At 39.9% G+C, this 17,763-nt stretch overlaps 1 protein-coding gene across 2 annotated transcripts in view; it reads left to right on the top strand.

The window, feature by feature from the left end:
- Window positions 1-8,290, top strand: part of SHPRH (SNF2 histone linker PHD RING helicase) — a 95,335-nt gene extending 87,045 nt beyond the window's left edge. The window contains exons 24-27 of one of the 2 annotated variants that reach the window (XM_081795780.1): window positions 491-669; window positions 4,980-5,060; window positions 6,272-6,399; window positions 7,390-8,290. In XM_081795780.1, the coding sequence (XP_081651906.1) occupies window positions 491-669; window positions 4,980-5,060; window positions 6,272-6,368 (357 nt within the window). In that variant the 3' untranslated portion in view covers window positions 6,369-6,399; window positions 7,390-8,290. Of the gene's footprint in view, window positions 1-490; window positions 670-4,979; window positions 5,061-6,271; window positions 6,486-7,389 lie in introns of those variants that run through there. The other variant, XM_078447423.2, reaches the window with a different exon arrangement.
- Window positions 8,291-17,763: the final 9,473 nt, after the last annotated feature.

The following is a 17,763-nucleotide window of genomic DNA, read 5'->3' as shown; positions in this document are numbered from 1 at the left end:
CACCTTTTGAATGGACAGGGCCATCGTACCAGGATTCAGTTCTCAAGACACTGCATCAGGCAAACTATATGGCCCAAGTACCTTACATGACACTCAGCATGACAGGCACACACCCTGAGAGTCAAAAAACAAAAAGACCAAGTGAAAATGTAGCAGATTTCATACCTCTGACCTCATCCTCACTCTTAACACATTCCTTCTCTCTCTCTTTCCTGGAAGCTCATGTAGTTTAATCTGTATCCATCACATACATGTATCTTTTGCCTCCACCGTATCACAGTGAACAAGAGGGCTTATGTGATACTTTTCCTCATGAAGTCAAACAACAAGTTTACATTTTCTAAAATTAATAATTTTACATTTACTTGTCTTAATTATGACATTTCACGATGACCTGGATACCACTAGTCTTCTTTAATATGAGCTATAATATACCGCTCTTATTTTTAACTGATGCAGCTAAAATTTAAATGTACCTTTCTTTTTTTAGGAGAACCTCTCAGCATTTAAACATGATCCCCAAATCAATATTTTGCTGCTGCCCCTGCACACAGGTTCTAACGGATTAACTATCATTGAAGCAACTCATGTTCTCTTGGTGGAGCCCATTTTGAACCCTGCCCACGAGCTTCAGGCCATTGGGAGGGTACACCGAATTGGACAGACCAAGTAAGGACTAAAATTAACATCACTTACTTTTGCTTCGAGTTTTTAAGATACAAATCAGTGTTTAAGCTCTTCATTTATGTTCATTAAACCTATTCATTAATTATTTCCTTATGTATTAAATTTTCCAAGTATCATTATATGACCAACAGACGTCTTGCGATTTCCAGCCCTCCCTACTCGAGCAAATCCCAAATTCTCCCAGATTTTTGTCTTCAAACTCTACCCTGATCACTTTACCAAAACAGTTTCTTAAAATATTTAAGACAGCTGCAGAGTTGAAGATATCCGTTGTGACTTTGAGAAGAATTGATTTTTGATTGTCTAAAGTAGCCTGTATTTAAAAGAAGGCAGATCTCATTCATGACCCCTTTTTAAATTCTTCCCCTTAAGGGGGCGCCTGGGTGGCTCAGTCGGTTGGGCGTCCCACTTCGGCTCAGGTCATGATCTCGCGGTCTGTGAGTTCGAGCCCCGCCGTCGGTCTCTGTGCTGACAGTTCAGATCCTGGAGCCTGTTTCAGATTCTGTGTCTCCCTCTCTCTCTGACCTTCCCCCGTTCATGCTCTGTCTCTCTCTGTCTCAAAAATGAATAAATGTTAAAAACAAAAATTTTTTTTTTTTTAAATTCTTCCCCTTAGGGAAAGACAGTCCCATAGGTCCACTCTGAGAAATAATTATATTTAGTTTAGACCCAAAGCAAACCTAATAGTGAATACTATGTAATATCTACTACTTTTATTCAAATATTAGAATAGAAAACTATCCTTCATAAGACCTCTTAGATGTATTACCTCCTAGATATTAGATGCCTTGAATATTTAGAAAAAATCCATACTGAGTACTCATTAAATAAATGTTGATTGAGCAGCAACTATATGTCATGCATTATTCTAGATACTGAAGACTCAAACTGAGTAAGACATAACCTACTCCCCCAAGGAAATCACTGTGTAGTACCAGAAACAGAAGATTCGACATACTGCAGTAGAGTGTGCAAAAATACATTAGAAGTACCGTGTAACAAAAGGGGCTGATCGGCTGTGCCTAGAAAGTCACAGAAGGCTTCATTGGGTTGAGTCTTGAAGAAATAATTATTTCAACGTTGGGCTAGAAAAGGCTGATCTCACAACCAAAGAGAGTTGCATGTGCAGGAACACAGAGCAGATAAACGCCATGATATTCCTAGGAACTGGAAGGAGTTTGGGATTGCTGGAGTATAGAGCCTGCGGAGAGGAGTGGCAGGGGATCTGATCTTATGTGCCCTACTCAAAACACTGAAGGGCCTTGTAAGCAATAGCCAAGAGAGCAAATGAGGGCTTTTAACTTTTAGCAGGCAAGAGACATGTTCATCAAATAAATCCTTAGTAAAATATGGCAAGGTAACATAACTGATAAATGCATGCTTATTCTAAGCCCTGTTGAGTATCATTTAAAATGCAGTTATGTCTTATTATGTTGTTTTTTTGGTTTGTTTTTTCTTACACTTTTAAACATTGACTTCTCGTGTTTTCAGTGTTTTCCAAGGCATAGACTAGACGCAGCTCATATGTAAGACCACAGTCTAAAAAGACTGTTCAACACTACTTGACTCATCTTACTATGCTTCCCTAGTAAATAGATTTTTCCACTTTCTGAAGAGATGGTCTTAAAAGTCTTCTGTATCTTCCTGCTCCCCACTGATGGCAGCCTTGCCTCACATGTGCAAAACAGATACCTCAGATTTGAAGCATCTCATCTTTCCATCACCAACCTGAGCAGTCTGCCTGCATCGGTACCCACATACCTCCTTCAGCAAATTGTCATTGAGCACCTTCTGTGTGCCAGGCACTGTTCTAAGTATTTGAGATGCCCTTGTGGAACTTAAATTCTAGTTATAAGACAGCCGGTAGAGAGATGGTAAACAATAAGCAGAAGTAAAACATCTACTAAGTTAGGAGCTGGAAAAGTAAAGCAGGGTAAGGAGGATTAAGAGGGCATTGGCTGGGCAGGATGGCATGCAATATTTTTATGGAGAAGTTAACATCTGAACAAAGAGTTGAAAGAGATGTGAAAGTCATGCAGGTGTCATGGAGAGTAATATTCACGTAGAAAGCACACTCAGTGCAAAGACCCTAAGTCAGAGGTGTGCTGGGTACATTTGAGGAATAGCGAGGAGCCAGGGTTGCTAAAAAGTAGAATAAGCAAAGAGGAGAGAAGTAGGAGATGAAGTCAGAGAGCCGGTAGGGGAGGAGATGGTCTGATTTGAGTGTAAGAGAGAATAGGGTTTTATTTATTTATGAACAAACACTTATCTAACACAGAGGGGTTAAGTCACTTGTCCAAGGTCACATAGCTAGCAAAAGTGGTGGCGGGTTTCAAACAGCTGCTCTGCCTCCCCAGTCCGTGCTTGTAAGCACAGCACACAGCTGCCTCTGCATTGCTGGTAGGACTTGCAGCAACGTTTATTTATTAGAGAAACAGAGAGAGACAGAGCATGAGCATGGGAGGGACAGAGAGAGAGGGAGACACAGAATCTGAAGCAGGCTCCAGGCTCTGAGCTGTCAGCACAGAGCCTGACTCGGGCTCGAACTCACAAACCTCGAGATTATGACCTGAGCTGAAGTTGGAATCTTAACCGACTGAGCCACCCAGGCACCCTGGTAGGACTCGTATTTTGAGCAGTTTTGCTGCAAAGAGCAGAGAAAAGGAAGAGTATGAGATCAAGAGGGGTTTTTTGTTGTTGTTGTTGTTTTTCCTTTCATATGGGAGAAATAAAGGAATGGTTCATTAAAGACAGAAACAACTAGTAAAGCAAGAGAGGAGAGAGTGTAAAACAACGCTCAAGTGCAGCATTGGTCGTAGGTGGGCATTGGGATGTTTCCTCAGTAGCAAAAAGCAGGAAGGCACGGTATGTTCCCTCCCTTCTGTCACAGCCAGAGGAGTATCCCTTTTCTTTCAAAAGCCAGCCTTTCCACTTGTCATGGGTGCCATCCGTTCTCCTACTCTCTCAAGGGCATTCCTCTTGTAACACATGACCACATAAATATGTCTTAGTATCACCCATCTGTAGAAACACTCCCCTGCATTCCACCTCCATCCACTTCCTTACCCCTCCGCTCTCGGCCTTTCTGGTGGGGTTTTGGTCCTCACCGTGCCACCAAAATAAGGTTTCAAAATGCTATTAATGACCTACTTCTTGCCAGTGGTCCCTGAGGGCTCTTTTTTTCTCATCTATGCTTCCTAAATGAGTTCATCCAGTCGTAGAGCTCTAAGTAGCACTTATGTGCTGATGACTCTCAGACGCATGTCCCCGGTCCAGACATGCCCCTTCAGCTCCCGTCTCAGACCCACACACCCAGTTCTGCCACTTCACACATATCTGGACTCCACCTCCCCTTGGATACCTAGCTTATGGAAAACTCCAGTTTCCCATAGGCTGCGCTCCCACCCACCCCAAGCCCTCCCCATCTTATAGTCTGCCTCTCTCATGTGTAGTTTCTCAGACCAGAGGTCTAGGACTCTTCCAGATTTGTTTCTTTGTCCACACGTCCACACCATCACTGAAGTCTTGCCAGCTCTATCTGCCAGCTCTGTCTTGCCAGATACTCCAAATCTTCTGCTATGTACTGTTGCCACTGACCCAACCAGCGTACAGCCCACCCCTTACCTGGACTCTTACAGAACTCCTTAACTTTTGCTACCTAATAGTTCATCCCCCATGCAGGAGCCAAAAAGATGTCTAAAGTATAAGCGAGTACAAATGAAATCACGCCTAAAACCCATGGATGGCTTCCCCCCATAACCACAATAAAAATCCAGATTCCTGCCATGTCCCTCCAGACCCTACACGATCTGGTCCCTGCCTACCTCTGCAATCTCACTTCCACTCTCTACCCCGACATTACAGTACCCTTCCGCCACGCCAGCCTTCTTTGTGCCCTTCAGACGTTTTAGGCTTGTTTCAAGCTGTTTCAAGAGCTTGCATTTACTTATTGTTTCTTCTGTTTGGATGCTCTTCCTGCTTCTCCTTTGCTGAGTGGCCTCCTTCCCATCGGTCATATTTTAACTCATATGTCTCAGCTGCCTTGTGTCATTATCTGTACCATCTGATTTATGTGTTTATTGTGTGTCTCCCCTTGTTCGAATGTCAGTTCATTAAGGCTAGTTTGTTTTATTCACCACTGACCGCCACCCCCCCCCCCCCCCAGCACACTGATGAGTACCTGCCAGGTGGCACTAAGTGACTGATGAATGTAGCATATAATATGTGAAATCATGTTTGTCCTAATTAGTTTTAAGATGTTTTTGAATGTATCATTGTTATGTACCTTCTAGACCTACTATTGTACACAGATTCTTAATTAAGGCAACAATAGAAGAAAGAATGCAAGCCATGCTGAAAACTGCTGAGAAGAGGTAGGTAACGCTTTATCCAAACCCCTGGGCATTTCCTGTTTACATGATGTCCTGTGAGTGTTTGGGACTTCTTCACTTAGATGACCACCTAGTCAACCAAAAAATATTAAGTGCAAATACTTTTTAAAAGCAAGATGGGACATTTTACCCCGTGTAAAATGTCCCAGTTAATGCTCTGGCATCCTATATTTGATTTAATTTGTTAATAGGGATTGTAATGTATAAAAATATTTAAACGTCCTACTTTTCTTTGCCGTATTGGATTACTTTTTAAGGAAATCTATCTTTATGCCCCACCTGACAGCCTTAGTCTGGTATCTGTGAAAGGAAACTTACAGTGTTTCTTTATACATCACACATCTTAGTTACATACACACAGGAAGATCTGGACTTAAAACTCAGCTGGGAATTGGGAGATTAGTTCCAAAGGCACAACGGAAGCAGAGAGACCCGGGTAGCCTTAATTTTAAAAACTTAACTTTAGAATTATAAAACTTTCTAATATTGATTCTATAATTTCCTATAAACTCATTTTGAAAATACAAACCAGTGGCTTAGTACATCCTTATGAAATAGGTATGGTTGGAAGATACAAAAGAATAATTGCCCTAGAAGGGATGTCTCTACAGAGGTAGTGTGCATAGCAAAGAAACCATTTGAAACCAGAAGTTTCCTTCCATCTGTGGTTTAATGGGAAGGGAAGATTCTGCCATGAAAGCTGTTTGCATCAGACATGAAGGCTTTTTGTTCATGTTTCCATGTGGAACAGAATTCAGTGATTATAGTTAAGCCACTTAAATGACATACCAGTTAGAAGAGCTGTTGAAATTCTCTTGAAATACACTAACTTTTGATAGTAAGAAGGTAAATTGTAAGGTGAGAGCCTTCGTAGCTGTTGGCATGGGTTTTATTTCTTTGTTTTATTAATCATGGAGAGAAAAGACATTTTATAACAAAGCCTGAAAATACTGTATGGAAGTCTTCCCGAATTTTGACAAGAAGTAATAATGATCCTGTCACCAACCTTCTACTCAGAGTTTCTGGCTCACTTACAAACACTTACCAACAAATACGGTTTTACATTATAAGGATATTATATTCTTATCTCATAATGTCTTAGATTATTACAGGACTAGAGCAAAATATAAGGCAAATATAATCATTTATTCCTTGGTTTCTTTCTGACTCTACTCACTTGGAAAATCCTGCAGTCACACGAACTCATCGGTGAAGCATCCAGAGGCCTCTGTCTTAACCTTGGCTGATCTGGCAGACCTGTTTACCAAAGAAACTGAAGAACTTGAATGAAGTACACTTGATTCAATCCACAGACTTTAATGTATTTAAATTTTTTCATAGCTTATAGAGCAAAGTTATAAGTAAAAACTCCAGTAGATGTCAGTAAATACACTGTTCTTCATTGAATGAATTTCTTTCTTTTTTTTAGTTGTACAGTGTCCTAGTAGTTACTGAGTCCTTTCCAATATCTTGTTTCCAAAAGATCTATAAAGATTTTTAATTTTACACTCCTAATAAAACATTTATTTTTTGCCCCAAAGAATATCTGTATCTGATAAGGCAAGGGAATTAAGAGAGGTAACGTGTACTCTTTTTTTTTTTTTTTTTTTTTTTTTTTTTGATAGGATCAATCTTAAAAAGAGTTGGAGGAAGGGAAAAAAGTAAACTGATCTGGTTTTATATGACCTAGTATATCTGACCCACATAAATCTCAGTTTTGGAAGGGCCTTCGGTATCTTTAGCACATGATTCACCAATATCTTGCTAGTAGTATTTAAAGTACATGGTGAATTATATTAACTCCTAGTTATTTGAGTAGTTTTAGACTGTAACTCCATGCATAGTAACTTTACAGTAATACAACTCCTAACAATAAGTTAATATTAGGCAAGTAATTCCTTTCTCTGTGTGTTGCTACTAACAATTGAAACATTGAACACTTCTTATTTCTATGATGTGTTAGGTAGTGTCAGCGTAAGCAGTGAACTTTAGCATTTTAAGTATATTCATATTTACCGTAAAATGATCTAAACTGCTTTCTCTACTTTTAATTTGTCTTATCGTTAAGTTTTTACTTGTTTTAAGATCGATGTGTCTGTAAATATTGCAAGTTTTATAATTTTAGTTCTTAATCATTATAACATGGAAATTATGGCAGGGTTTTGTGGGGGTTTTTTAGTTTTTTTTGTTTTGTTTTTTATCATTATTACACTGATGTTTTGGGTTCTTTTCCTTTCCCGTGTTCTTGGGAAACTAGACTTTTAACCACTGGTATCTAACTTTGTGATAATTTGTTATTTTATTTCACTAGGACTTCTCTCAAGGACTAGTATTTGATCTTTGGAACAAGAGAATGTCATATTTACATAAGCAAATAATTGCAACTGATAACAACTGAGTGTTTCTTCTTCTGTGAAGAATTAATGGACTTTGAAGTCACTAAAGAAGGAGTAGCTTGTTTTATCCTAGCCATTTGATGTAATACAGAGGTTCTTGTTTTGTTTTCTTTGAGCCTTCAGAGTTTTAAATGACCCTCAGGACTCATTAGCTCCTACTCAGCTGCCCAGAAAACTGTAATAGAAATATCCCTTATATCATATTTGTCCAAGAAGCTTTGGTGCTTAGTTAAGGTGCATTTTCTTATTCTAGGTTTATAGGGTGACATAATTCAACTGAAGAAAACACACACATGTTTTTGGTGCTTATTCCTCAGTTGAAGGAAGATATGCATCAATTCTTTTATATGAAATTAAACAAAACTATTATTTTTGTAGCTCTTTACATATTACAAAGAGCTTTCCTATACATTCACATTCAGCTTTAATTTGCCCAATAATCCTGTGAAGTTGATGTAACTATTATCATTCCTGTTTTGAAGTTGGAGAACCAAGGTTCAGAAATACAGAGAGCCATGCTTGTGACACGTAGCAAGGAAGCAGTGGAACCCAGGTCCCCTACTCCAAATCTCATGGTCTTTCTGTAAATCCTGTGTCATACTGAGATTCAGAAGGCCCATGGTTGTAATTTAATGATGAGCATGTTTCAGTATTTCTGTTTGTTTCCTAGTATTCCTTTTTGAGCTAAAGTTTTAGGGAAAACAATTTGATATGCTTCAATTTTGTAAAAAAAGAAAAAATATATATATATAAATATACCTATCTGTATTAGAAAAAAAAAACCGTTCTTATTTATTTCTGTAAGATATCATTAATTAAATAAATATTTTAGTGGAAATTGAAACTTGGGGATTTATTAATTTCCGAGCCGCAGAACATACACTATGTTTTTTGTTTTGGTCTCTCAACAAAAGATGTCAAAATTGTTTATACTATAGAATTCCATATTTTATAGACATTTATTTCCTCAAAACAGTTGTGGAAATTCTTCCAGACAGTTGTTCAAAAGAAATACATATTTAATCCCCACGTCTTCTTGGCTGCAAGCAAAGGGCTTTTTTGCTTCCATCCTCTTTCATTTTATATTTTCTAAACTATCACTGTGCTCACAATAGTTGTTCTTTAGTGGGTGCTGTACTAATGAACCAGTGAGAAAAAATGAGATAGTACCAATCCTTAAAGAGCTTAAACGTATTTGGATCTGAGGAAGCATGAATCCAAGTGAGCTTGTTAGGACTGAAAAGATAGAGTTACATACAGTGCCTAATTCCATAATCTTTTGTTCAAACCCAGATAGCTTTGCTATGTTTATTGCAGCTTCAGCTTTTCTCTTTGCACGTGATTTTAGCAGAATGATTCTTGCATTTGTTTTTTTAGGAATTCATCCTTTTCATGTCATATTAATAATAACAGACTAAAAACTATTGACATGAGAATTCAACACATAACCACAAATACTTTACAAATAGTTATCAAACTAACACTACTCATCAAAATATTTAGGAATGGAATTTAACAATGCAAGATTAATTAGTCATCAACTTAAGCAACCCTTTCAAGTGGACAAAGGAACATAATGTCTTTTAAATCTTCTCTCATCTATTAGATTTAGTATATTAAAGATTTAGCGTGCTTGAATTCTTAATGTTTATTAAACTACAGAATAAACTTTGTGAAATGCAAAAATCACCTATGCTGAATGACCTCAGGCTTAAATAAACTGAATAAAAAGTGTCTTTCAGGGGCATCTGGCTGGTTCAGTCAGTAGAGCATGCAACTCTTGATCTTAGGGTCTTGAGTTTGAACCCCATATTAGGTGTGGAGCCTACTTTAAAAAAAAAAAAAGTGTCTTTCAATTTTTCTAGAATTTAAACAAAATCCCCCAGTAATATGTCAATTCATAATTTTTAACTAGCATACCAATATAAAAATGAAAAGTCATTAAAACAGTGCAGTGCAAGAAATGCATCTTGAACCTATCTATTCTGATAATCTAATCTTTCATAAAATTTCTTCAAAGTGGGATCAATTAACTATATTTTATAAAATTTATGAGAATCTCCATGTACCTCTGTTACATCGTGAAGCCCACAAGAGTGCTATCACATTAAGGGTTGAATATGAACCAGTCACAAGCCTTTCGTTAAAGGAGGGCTTTGTGGATAATTGATAACCCCAGGGGAACTCCGGATCTCAGGATAGGTGTGCAGTGTTGCGTCTGAGTTAGAGAACACGCAGTATCACGTACAGAAAATACGGGAACTTAAGTCTTCCCTTCAGCCAGCCTTTCAGGGACACACATATCTTGTCTTTGAAGGTCCCACACCATCCTGCGGACCCTATCCCATTATTTAGTATCAGTGACTCAAAACTGACTTCTTTAGGGGCGCCTGGGTGGCGCAGTCGGTTAAGCGTCCGACTTCAGCCAGGTCACGATCTCGCGGTCCGTGAGTTCGAGCCCCGCTTCAGGCTCCGGGCTGATGGCTCGGAGCCTGGAGCCTGTTTCCGATTCTGTGTCTCCCTCTCTCTCTGCCCCTCCCCCGTTCATGCTCTGTCTCTCTCTGTCCCCAAAAAATAAATAAAAAACGTTGAAAAAAAAATATATAAAAAAAACTGACTTCTTTAAATTGAAACTGAATCCTTTGTGCTGCCGCCTATGTATGCAGGTTCTTTTTCTGGCAAGCTGGAAATAAAATTTAGCCTCCATTATCTGTATGATGATCTTTTGTACAGGTGTCTATTGTTATTAAGTTGTTCAGTAACCTTTTCTTTCTTCCTCTCAACCCGTCCCTTCAGTATTTTCTTAGTCTTTCTCCAACGCCCATTGGCTGTTTCTCCAAAGCCCGGAAACCTGTTCTTACTTGTGCTCCACACCCCAGATAGAGCCTGGTCAAGGAACAGTTTTGTCCAAGGACCAATTTTGTACGTGTGAAGTCTTTTCAGATCTGTGATTCGTATGCCAGTACAAAACTGATCACTGACAACCCCTCCGGTGCCTTCTGGAGAAAACATTTTGCCCAAATTTCCTTAGAAATCTAGTTCCCCATCGCTTTATTAATAATTTATTTAGAGTATGTCTGCTGAGATTACCCGTGTTTATCTTCCTTCAAGACCATTTAGTTTATATTTACCACTTCCCTAATTCTGTACTCGGAACTACAAAGGCACCTTATGCCCTTCTGTTTCCCAGCTTCCTATAATCAAATGAGTGCTACAGCCAGTTATCTTTTCAGATTCTTCTTAAAAATTTCCATTGACTGGGGCACCTGGGTGGCTCAGTCGGTTAAACGTCCAACTCAATCTTGGCTCAGGATGCGGTCTCACAGTTCATGGGATCAAGCCCCATATCAGGCTCTGCACTGAGCATGGGGCCTGCTTGGGTTTCTCTCTCTCCCTCTCTCTCTACCCCTCTGCCTGCCTCTCTCTCTCTCTCTCTCTCTCAAAATAAATAAACTTTAAAAAAAATGTCCATTGATTAAGATGAGAGCATTGTTCCCTGTTGATTGTGTTAAAAAGATTTTCCTTTGTCTGTCACAAAATGATATCTTTGGTAAATGCAAACCTATGTTTAAGAAGAGAATGTACTTCAATGCCTGATCTCACTTTATTGTATCAGAAGTTTATCAGCAATTAGTATAAACTGTTAAGCATCATTGTGGAATGCCGTACTTACTTAAAACTCCTCAATGCTTCTCACTTTTTAAGTCTCTAACTGATAACAGGTTACTGCTTTTATTCTGCAGGTGACCGTTTCCACCCCGCTCCCACATGATTGCTTACCGGCGTGATAGGATACAAATAAATACATAGCACTTCTGTCTTCCTATTGCAGACATCTAATTTATGCAATAAGTTCTTTTAAAGGGATGATTCTTTTACTTACAATATTTATGCATACAGCAAAAGATTAGCAAGTTTCCCTCTTAAATGGTTTTGGTCTTTCAAGCATTAAGATGAAGATCTTTACTAAGTAAACCACTTTTTAATTCTCTCCTTCCTTCCTTCCACGGTTCCTACCTTTTTTCCTATCTGTTCTGTTCTTATGTCTTAGTATCAGAAAAGCCGTTTATCCACTGCTACATAAAAGGGTACTGATCAGACCCCTGCCCAAACACTCCTAAGCTGGAGTCCGTGCACTTCCAGGGTGGGAGAAGCTCCTCAGATGAGCTTCCAAGGGCAAACGCCCCTCCCCGAATGGTACACAGTCTGCAGCTCCCTGGAGAGAGTTCAGTGCACCTATAGCAGCCCAAACTAAGGAAACAACCCATAGAAACAAAAGCCCTAACTAAGGTCCTCGGTAATTTTGATGCATATGAAGGTCCTGAGACCAAAAAGTTTGAGAACTACAGTAGCCTATTTTTAAAGTATCTTTGGGGCGCCTGGGTGGCTCAGTCGGTTAAGCATCCGACTTCGGCTCAGGTCATGATCTCACGATGAGGGGGTTCGAGCCCCACATCCGGCTCTCTCAAGTCAGCACAGAGCCTACTTCGGATCCTCTGTCTTCCTCTCTCTACCCCTCCCCCACTTGCACGTGCTTTCTCTCTCTCTCTCTCTCTCTCTCTCAAAATAAATAAGCTTAAAAAAAATAAAATGTCTTCAATGTCTTGTTAAGAACAAGGCAGGGAATGGGCCAAATTTTTCTAGCCATGCTTGGAGTGAGTTTGCTCTATGTACCTTTTCATGGAGCATAGTCAAAGTGCCTGGTAGAGACCTACCCCCACAGCAGCAGCAGCAGCAGTGTTTGCAAGTTTGGTGGGCCTTGTATAACAAGGTCTTCCATTTAATTTTGCATCATGCACTGTTTAAAAAAAAAAAATGGTTGATTTGCATACAGCCGCTGACTTTTAAGCCAAATGCTGTCTCCATAGGAATATGAAATAAACAGTGATACTCTGTGATCACAGAGGTGATTCTCACCTGTGATGTTGAGCTTTATGAGTCACCTCTGCTAGGCCATCGTCTGTTATTCAATCAAATATGGATCTCTGTGTTGCTACAAAAGTATTTTGTAGATATGATTAAAGTCTATAATTCGCCAACCTAAAGGGAGATTATTCTGGATGACTTGGATGGGCTTGATTCCATCAGTAAAAGGGCCTTTGGAGGGGGTGCCTGGGTGGCTCAGTCATTTGGGTGTCCAACTTCAGCTCAGGTCATGATCTCACGGCTTGTGCCTTCGAGCCCCTCCTCTCGGGCTCTGTGCTGATGGCTCAGAGCCTGGAGCCTGTTTCCGATTCTCTGTCTTCCTCTTTCTCTCTACCCCTCCCCCGCTCATGCCCTGTCTCTCTCTTCTCAAAAATAAAAACATTTTTAAAAATTTTAACATCGGGGCGCCTGGGTGGCTCAGTCGGTTAAGCGTCCGACTTCAGCTCAGGTCACGATCTCACGGTCCGTGAGTTCGAGCCCCGCGTCGGGCTCTGGGCTGATGGCTCAGAGCCTGGAGCCTGCTTCCGATTCTGTGTCTCCGTCTCTCTCTGCCCCTGCCCCGTTCATGCTCTATCTCTCTCTGTCTCACAAATAAATAAAACGTTAAAAAAAAATTTTTTTTTTTAATTTTAACAAAAAAGGAGGGAGCCTTTAGAGAAGAAGTGAAACTTCCAGGGGCACCTGAGTGGCTCAGACCGTTAAGCATCCAACATCGGCTCACACAGTTTGTGGGTTCGAGCCCCGCATCGGCTCTGTGCCGATGGCTCAGAGCCTGGATCCTGCTTCCTGCTTCGGATTCTGTGTCTCCCTCTCTCTCTGCCCCTCCCCCGTTCATGCTCTGTCTCTCTCTGTCTCAAAAATAAATAAAACGTTAAAAAAAATTAAAATAAAAATAAAAAATAAATAAACAGTAAAAAAAAATTTTTTTAATAAAAATAAGTGCAACTCCCCCCCCCCCCCCCCCAAATTCTGTCTGTGGACAGCAGCTTCCATTCATGGCTGAGAGTTCCTGCCTGCACTACAGACTTTGGACTTGCCAAACCAGCCTCCGCAACCACAAGCCGATGCCCTGCAACAGGTCCTTTAATGTCTCTCCCACTGGTTTTGTTTTCTCTGACCAAACCTTCACACATCACCCTCGGGTGCCACTTTTAAATAACATTGTAATATGTCTTAGAAAATATACCCAAAAATGTTTAGACATGACCTGAATGTTTATATAGATTAAAGTTTGCGGCGGGGGGGGGGGGGGGGGGGGGGGGGGGGGGGTGGGGAAGCCTTTAAGATGAGTATCACCGGTGTCCACGACAGCATCCAGTGGGGCAGGCACGCATTCCGGGAGCAGGCAATGCAATCCATGAAGCTGTGGAAAGAAGGTATTGGAACTTATATTGAGCGGAAGGATTATTTATAAAGGAGAAATTCGGCGCACCTGAGAGGTTCAGTCGGTTAAGCGTCCAACTCTTGATTTCGGCTTAGGGTGTGATCTCATGGGTTCGTGAGTTGGAGCCCCGCGTTGGGCTCTTTCTTCAGTGATGCACAGAAGCTGCTTGGGATTCTGTCTCCCTCTCTCTGCCCCTCCCCAGCTTGCTCTCTAGGTCTCTGTCGAAGTAAATAAAAATAAACTTAAAAAAAAAAAAAGAGAGAAACCCTTTTAAAAAAATAAAATAGTTTAAAAAAAAATCAAGATCAGCCCTATAAATGCAGAGAACAAACTGACGGTTGCCAGAGGGGAGAGAGTATGGATATTGAGCAACATTTGGCGAAGGGATGTGAGAGATACAGGCTTCCAGTTAATGAATGAATGAGTCGTGAGAATAAAAGGTACGACATAAAGAAGACAGTGATATATTAGCGATGTAATGGGAGAGATGTTTGCACTTGTGAACATAGCATAATTTATAAACTTGACAAATCACTAAGTTGTACACGTGAAACTAATGTAACATCATGTGTCAACTATGCTCAAATAAAATAAAATCACAAAATAACCACTTAGAGTTAAGCCCATGAAAAGTTATGACCTCGGCCCCCACAACTTGAAAGGTAATAAGTGCTTCTACCCAACTCTATCTCCTGCTTATTCATCACCTGGCACAGAGGACTGCCCTTCTCCCAGCTTATTGCACACTCACTCTCATCTCTGGGATTTGTAAGTAATAAATCTTGTGGCTTAAAAAAAAAAAAAAAAAGATTAATTTTAATGTAAACTATGGACTTTGGGCAATAATGTGTCTATATAGGCATATTGACTGTAACAATAGTAAAAACAATATATGTTTAGCTATTGTAACAAATTTACCACTCTGGCGTAGGGTGTTGACAGCAAGAAGGTTGGGGGCAGGTAGGAGCAATATGGGAATTCTGTACTTTCTACTCAATTTTGCTGTGAATGGCTCAAAACAATAAAGTCTATTTAAAAAAACATGCACACACACAGATATAGCATTTCACACTTACTAGGATGACTGTAATAAAAAAATAATGACAAATTTGGTGAGGAGGTGGAGAAAGGGGAAATCTTTTGCACCGCTGGTGGGAATGCAAACTGGTGCAGCCACTCTGGAACCTTCACACATGTGAAGTATGTGAAGTATGGAGGTTCCTCAAAACATTAAAAGTAGAACTATCCTATGACCCAGCAATAGCACTACTAGGAATTTATCCGAAGGATACAAAACTGCTGAATCATAGGGGCACATGCACCCCAATGTTTATAGCAGCACTATCAACAATAGCTAAATTATGGAAAGAGCCCACATGTTCATCAACTGATGAATGGACAACAGAATACTACTCAGCAATGAAAAAGAATGAAATTTATGGGGCGCCTGGGTGGCTCAGTCGGTTAAGCGTCCGACTTCGGCTCAGGTCATGATCTCACGGTTCGTGGGTTCGAGCCCCGCGTCGGGCTCTGTGCTGACAGCTCAGAGCCTGGAGCCTGTTTCAGATTCTGTGTCTCCTTCTCTCTGTGATCCTCCCCCGTTCATGCTCTGTCTCTCTCTGTCTCAAAAAATAAATAAAAACGTTAAAAAAAAAATTTTTTTTAAAAAAAAGAAAAGAAAAAGAATGAAATGTTGCCATTTGCAAGAACATGAATGGAACTGGAGGGTATTATGCTAAGTGAAATAAGTCAGAGAAAGGCATATCATATGATTTCACTCATATGTGGAATTTGAGAAACTCAACAGATGAACATAGGGGAAGGGAAGGAAAAGTAAGATAAAAACAGATAGGCAGACAAGCCATAAGAGACTCTTAAATACAGAGAACAAACAGGGTTGATGGGGGGTGGGGAGGGGAGCGTGGGCAAAGGGGAGGGGAAAATGGGTGATGGACATTGAGGAGGGCACCTGTTGGAATGAGCACTGGGTGTTGTATGTAAGAGATGAACCACTGAGTTCTCCTAAAGCCAAGACTACACTTTATGTTAACTAACTTGAACACAAACTTAAAAAAAAAAAAAAAAAAGAAAGAAAGAAAGAAAAATGATACAAACAATTCTTAGGAGAATAGCAAGTTGTCAACAGTTTTCTTTAAAAATGTATCGGGACTAAAGTAATTAGCAAAAGTGCAACTTGATTCAAAAACAATTGGTAAATCAAAGAAAATCTCAATAATACATCTTAGCCCTCCAGTGCTACTGCAAGACACGGAAATAAAATGTAATACACATAACATATATATACGTGTGTGTGTGTGTGTGTGTGTGTGTGTGTGTGTGTGTAACCGGAGCCTTCCTACATTGCTGGTAGGAATGAAAAATGGTAAAGCCACTTTAGAAAATTCTTTGTTTGTTTATTTAAAAGGTTAATCATGTGGGGCACCTGGGTGTCTGAACGGGTTGAGCATCTGATTCTCAGTTTTGGCTCAGGTCATGATCCCATGGTTGTGGGGCTGAGCCCGACATCGAGCTCTGTGCTGAGTATGGAGCCTACTTAGGATTCTCTCTCTCTCTCTCTCTGTGTGTCTCTCTCTCTGTGTCTCTCTCTCCGTCTCTCTCTCTCTCTCTCTCCCCTTCTGCCCCTCTTCCCCACCTTGCACTCTCTCTCAAAATAAATTTTTAAAAAATTAAAAAATAAAAATAAAAAGTTAAATATGCACTTACCAGTTATACCACTCTCATGTATCTACTAAAAAGAAAACATATATATATATATATATATATATATATATATATATATATCCATACAAAGACTTGCATATGAACAGTCTGGCAGTTTTACAAATTGTTAAACACAGAGTTACCATATGACCCAGCAGTTCCCTCATAGGTGTTAGTTTGCTATGGCTGCCATAACAAAATACCCCAGACTGACTGGCTTACACATGAGAAATTTATTTCTCACAGTTCTACAGGTTGGAATTTGAAAGACCAAGATGTTGGTAGGTCTGGTTTCTTCTGAGGCCTCCCTTTGGCTTGTAGACAGCTGGCTTCTGTCTACACGGTTTCTCTTCTGAGTGCCTGCACCCCTGATGTCTCTCTTCTAAGGACACTAGTCATTTTAGAGTATAGCTTCACCCAAAAATTTGTTGTTACCAGCATTATTTACAGTAGGCAAATGTCCATCAACTGGTAAATGGACAAACAAAATGTAGTATGTACTTACAATGGAATATTATGTAGATATAAAAAGATACACACTACAAAAGGGTGAATCTTGGCAACACTATGCTAAGGGAAAGACCCAGTAATATAATAGGGTATACTTCTATTTACAGGAAATATCAAGAGTAGTCCAATCTGTGGACTCAAAAAGTGCATTTGTGCTCAACCCCAGAGGAGCTGGGGTACACGGAGTGACTGTTAATGGGTATGAGGTTTCTTTATAGGATGATGAAAATGTTCTAAACTTAGGTCATAGTAATGGTTGCACAACTCTGTGAATATACTAAAAAACACCCAATTGTACACTTTATTTTTTCAAGTTTACTTATTTATTTATTTTGAAAGAGAAAGCACGAGCATGGAAGGGGCAGAGAGGGAGAGAAAGAGAATCCCAAGCAGGCTCCATACTGTCAGTGCAGAGCCCAACAACCATGAGACCATGACCTGAACCGAAGTTAATAGACCCTTAACTGACTTTACCAGTCTCCCCTTTAAATTATAGCTTTTGTGGTATGTGAATTCTATCTCCATAAAAATATTTTAAAACACTTTTTAACACAGTACAAAGCATTTTTTAAGTCATGTGGGATGCAGATCTTTGGCAGATTTATTTATTTATTTATTCTAGAATAAAAGGAGACAGATGGTCTTCAAATTATAAGGCACACATTCTAGAGAATATTGTGCTGTGGGCCTGTGAATCTCACTGACACCTGGAAGCCACAGTTTAAGGGGCACCTGGGTAGATCAGTCA

This window comes from Panthera onca, chromosome B2 (assembly GCF_046562875.1).
Source record: "Panthera onca isolate mPanOnc1 chromosome B2, mPanOnc1 haplotype 2, whole genome shotgun sequence".
Taxonomy (NCBI): domain Eukaryota; kingdom Metazoa; phylum Chordata; class Mammalia; order Carnivora; family Felidae; genus Panthera; species Panthera onca.
The sequence above is the reverse complement of the archived record's forward strand: the minus strand, read 5'-3'. Positions and strand labels throughout refer to the sequence as shown.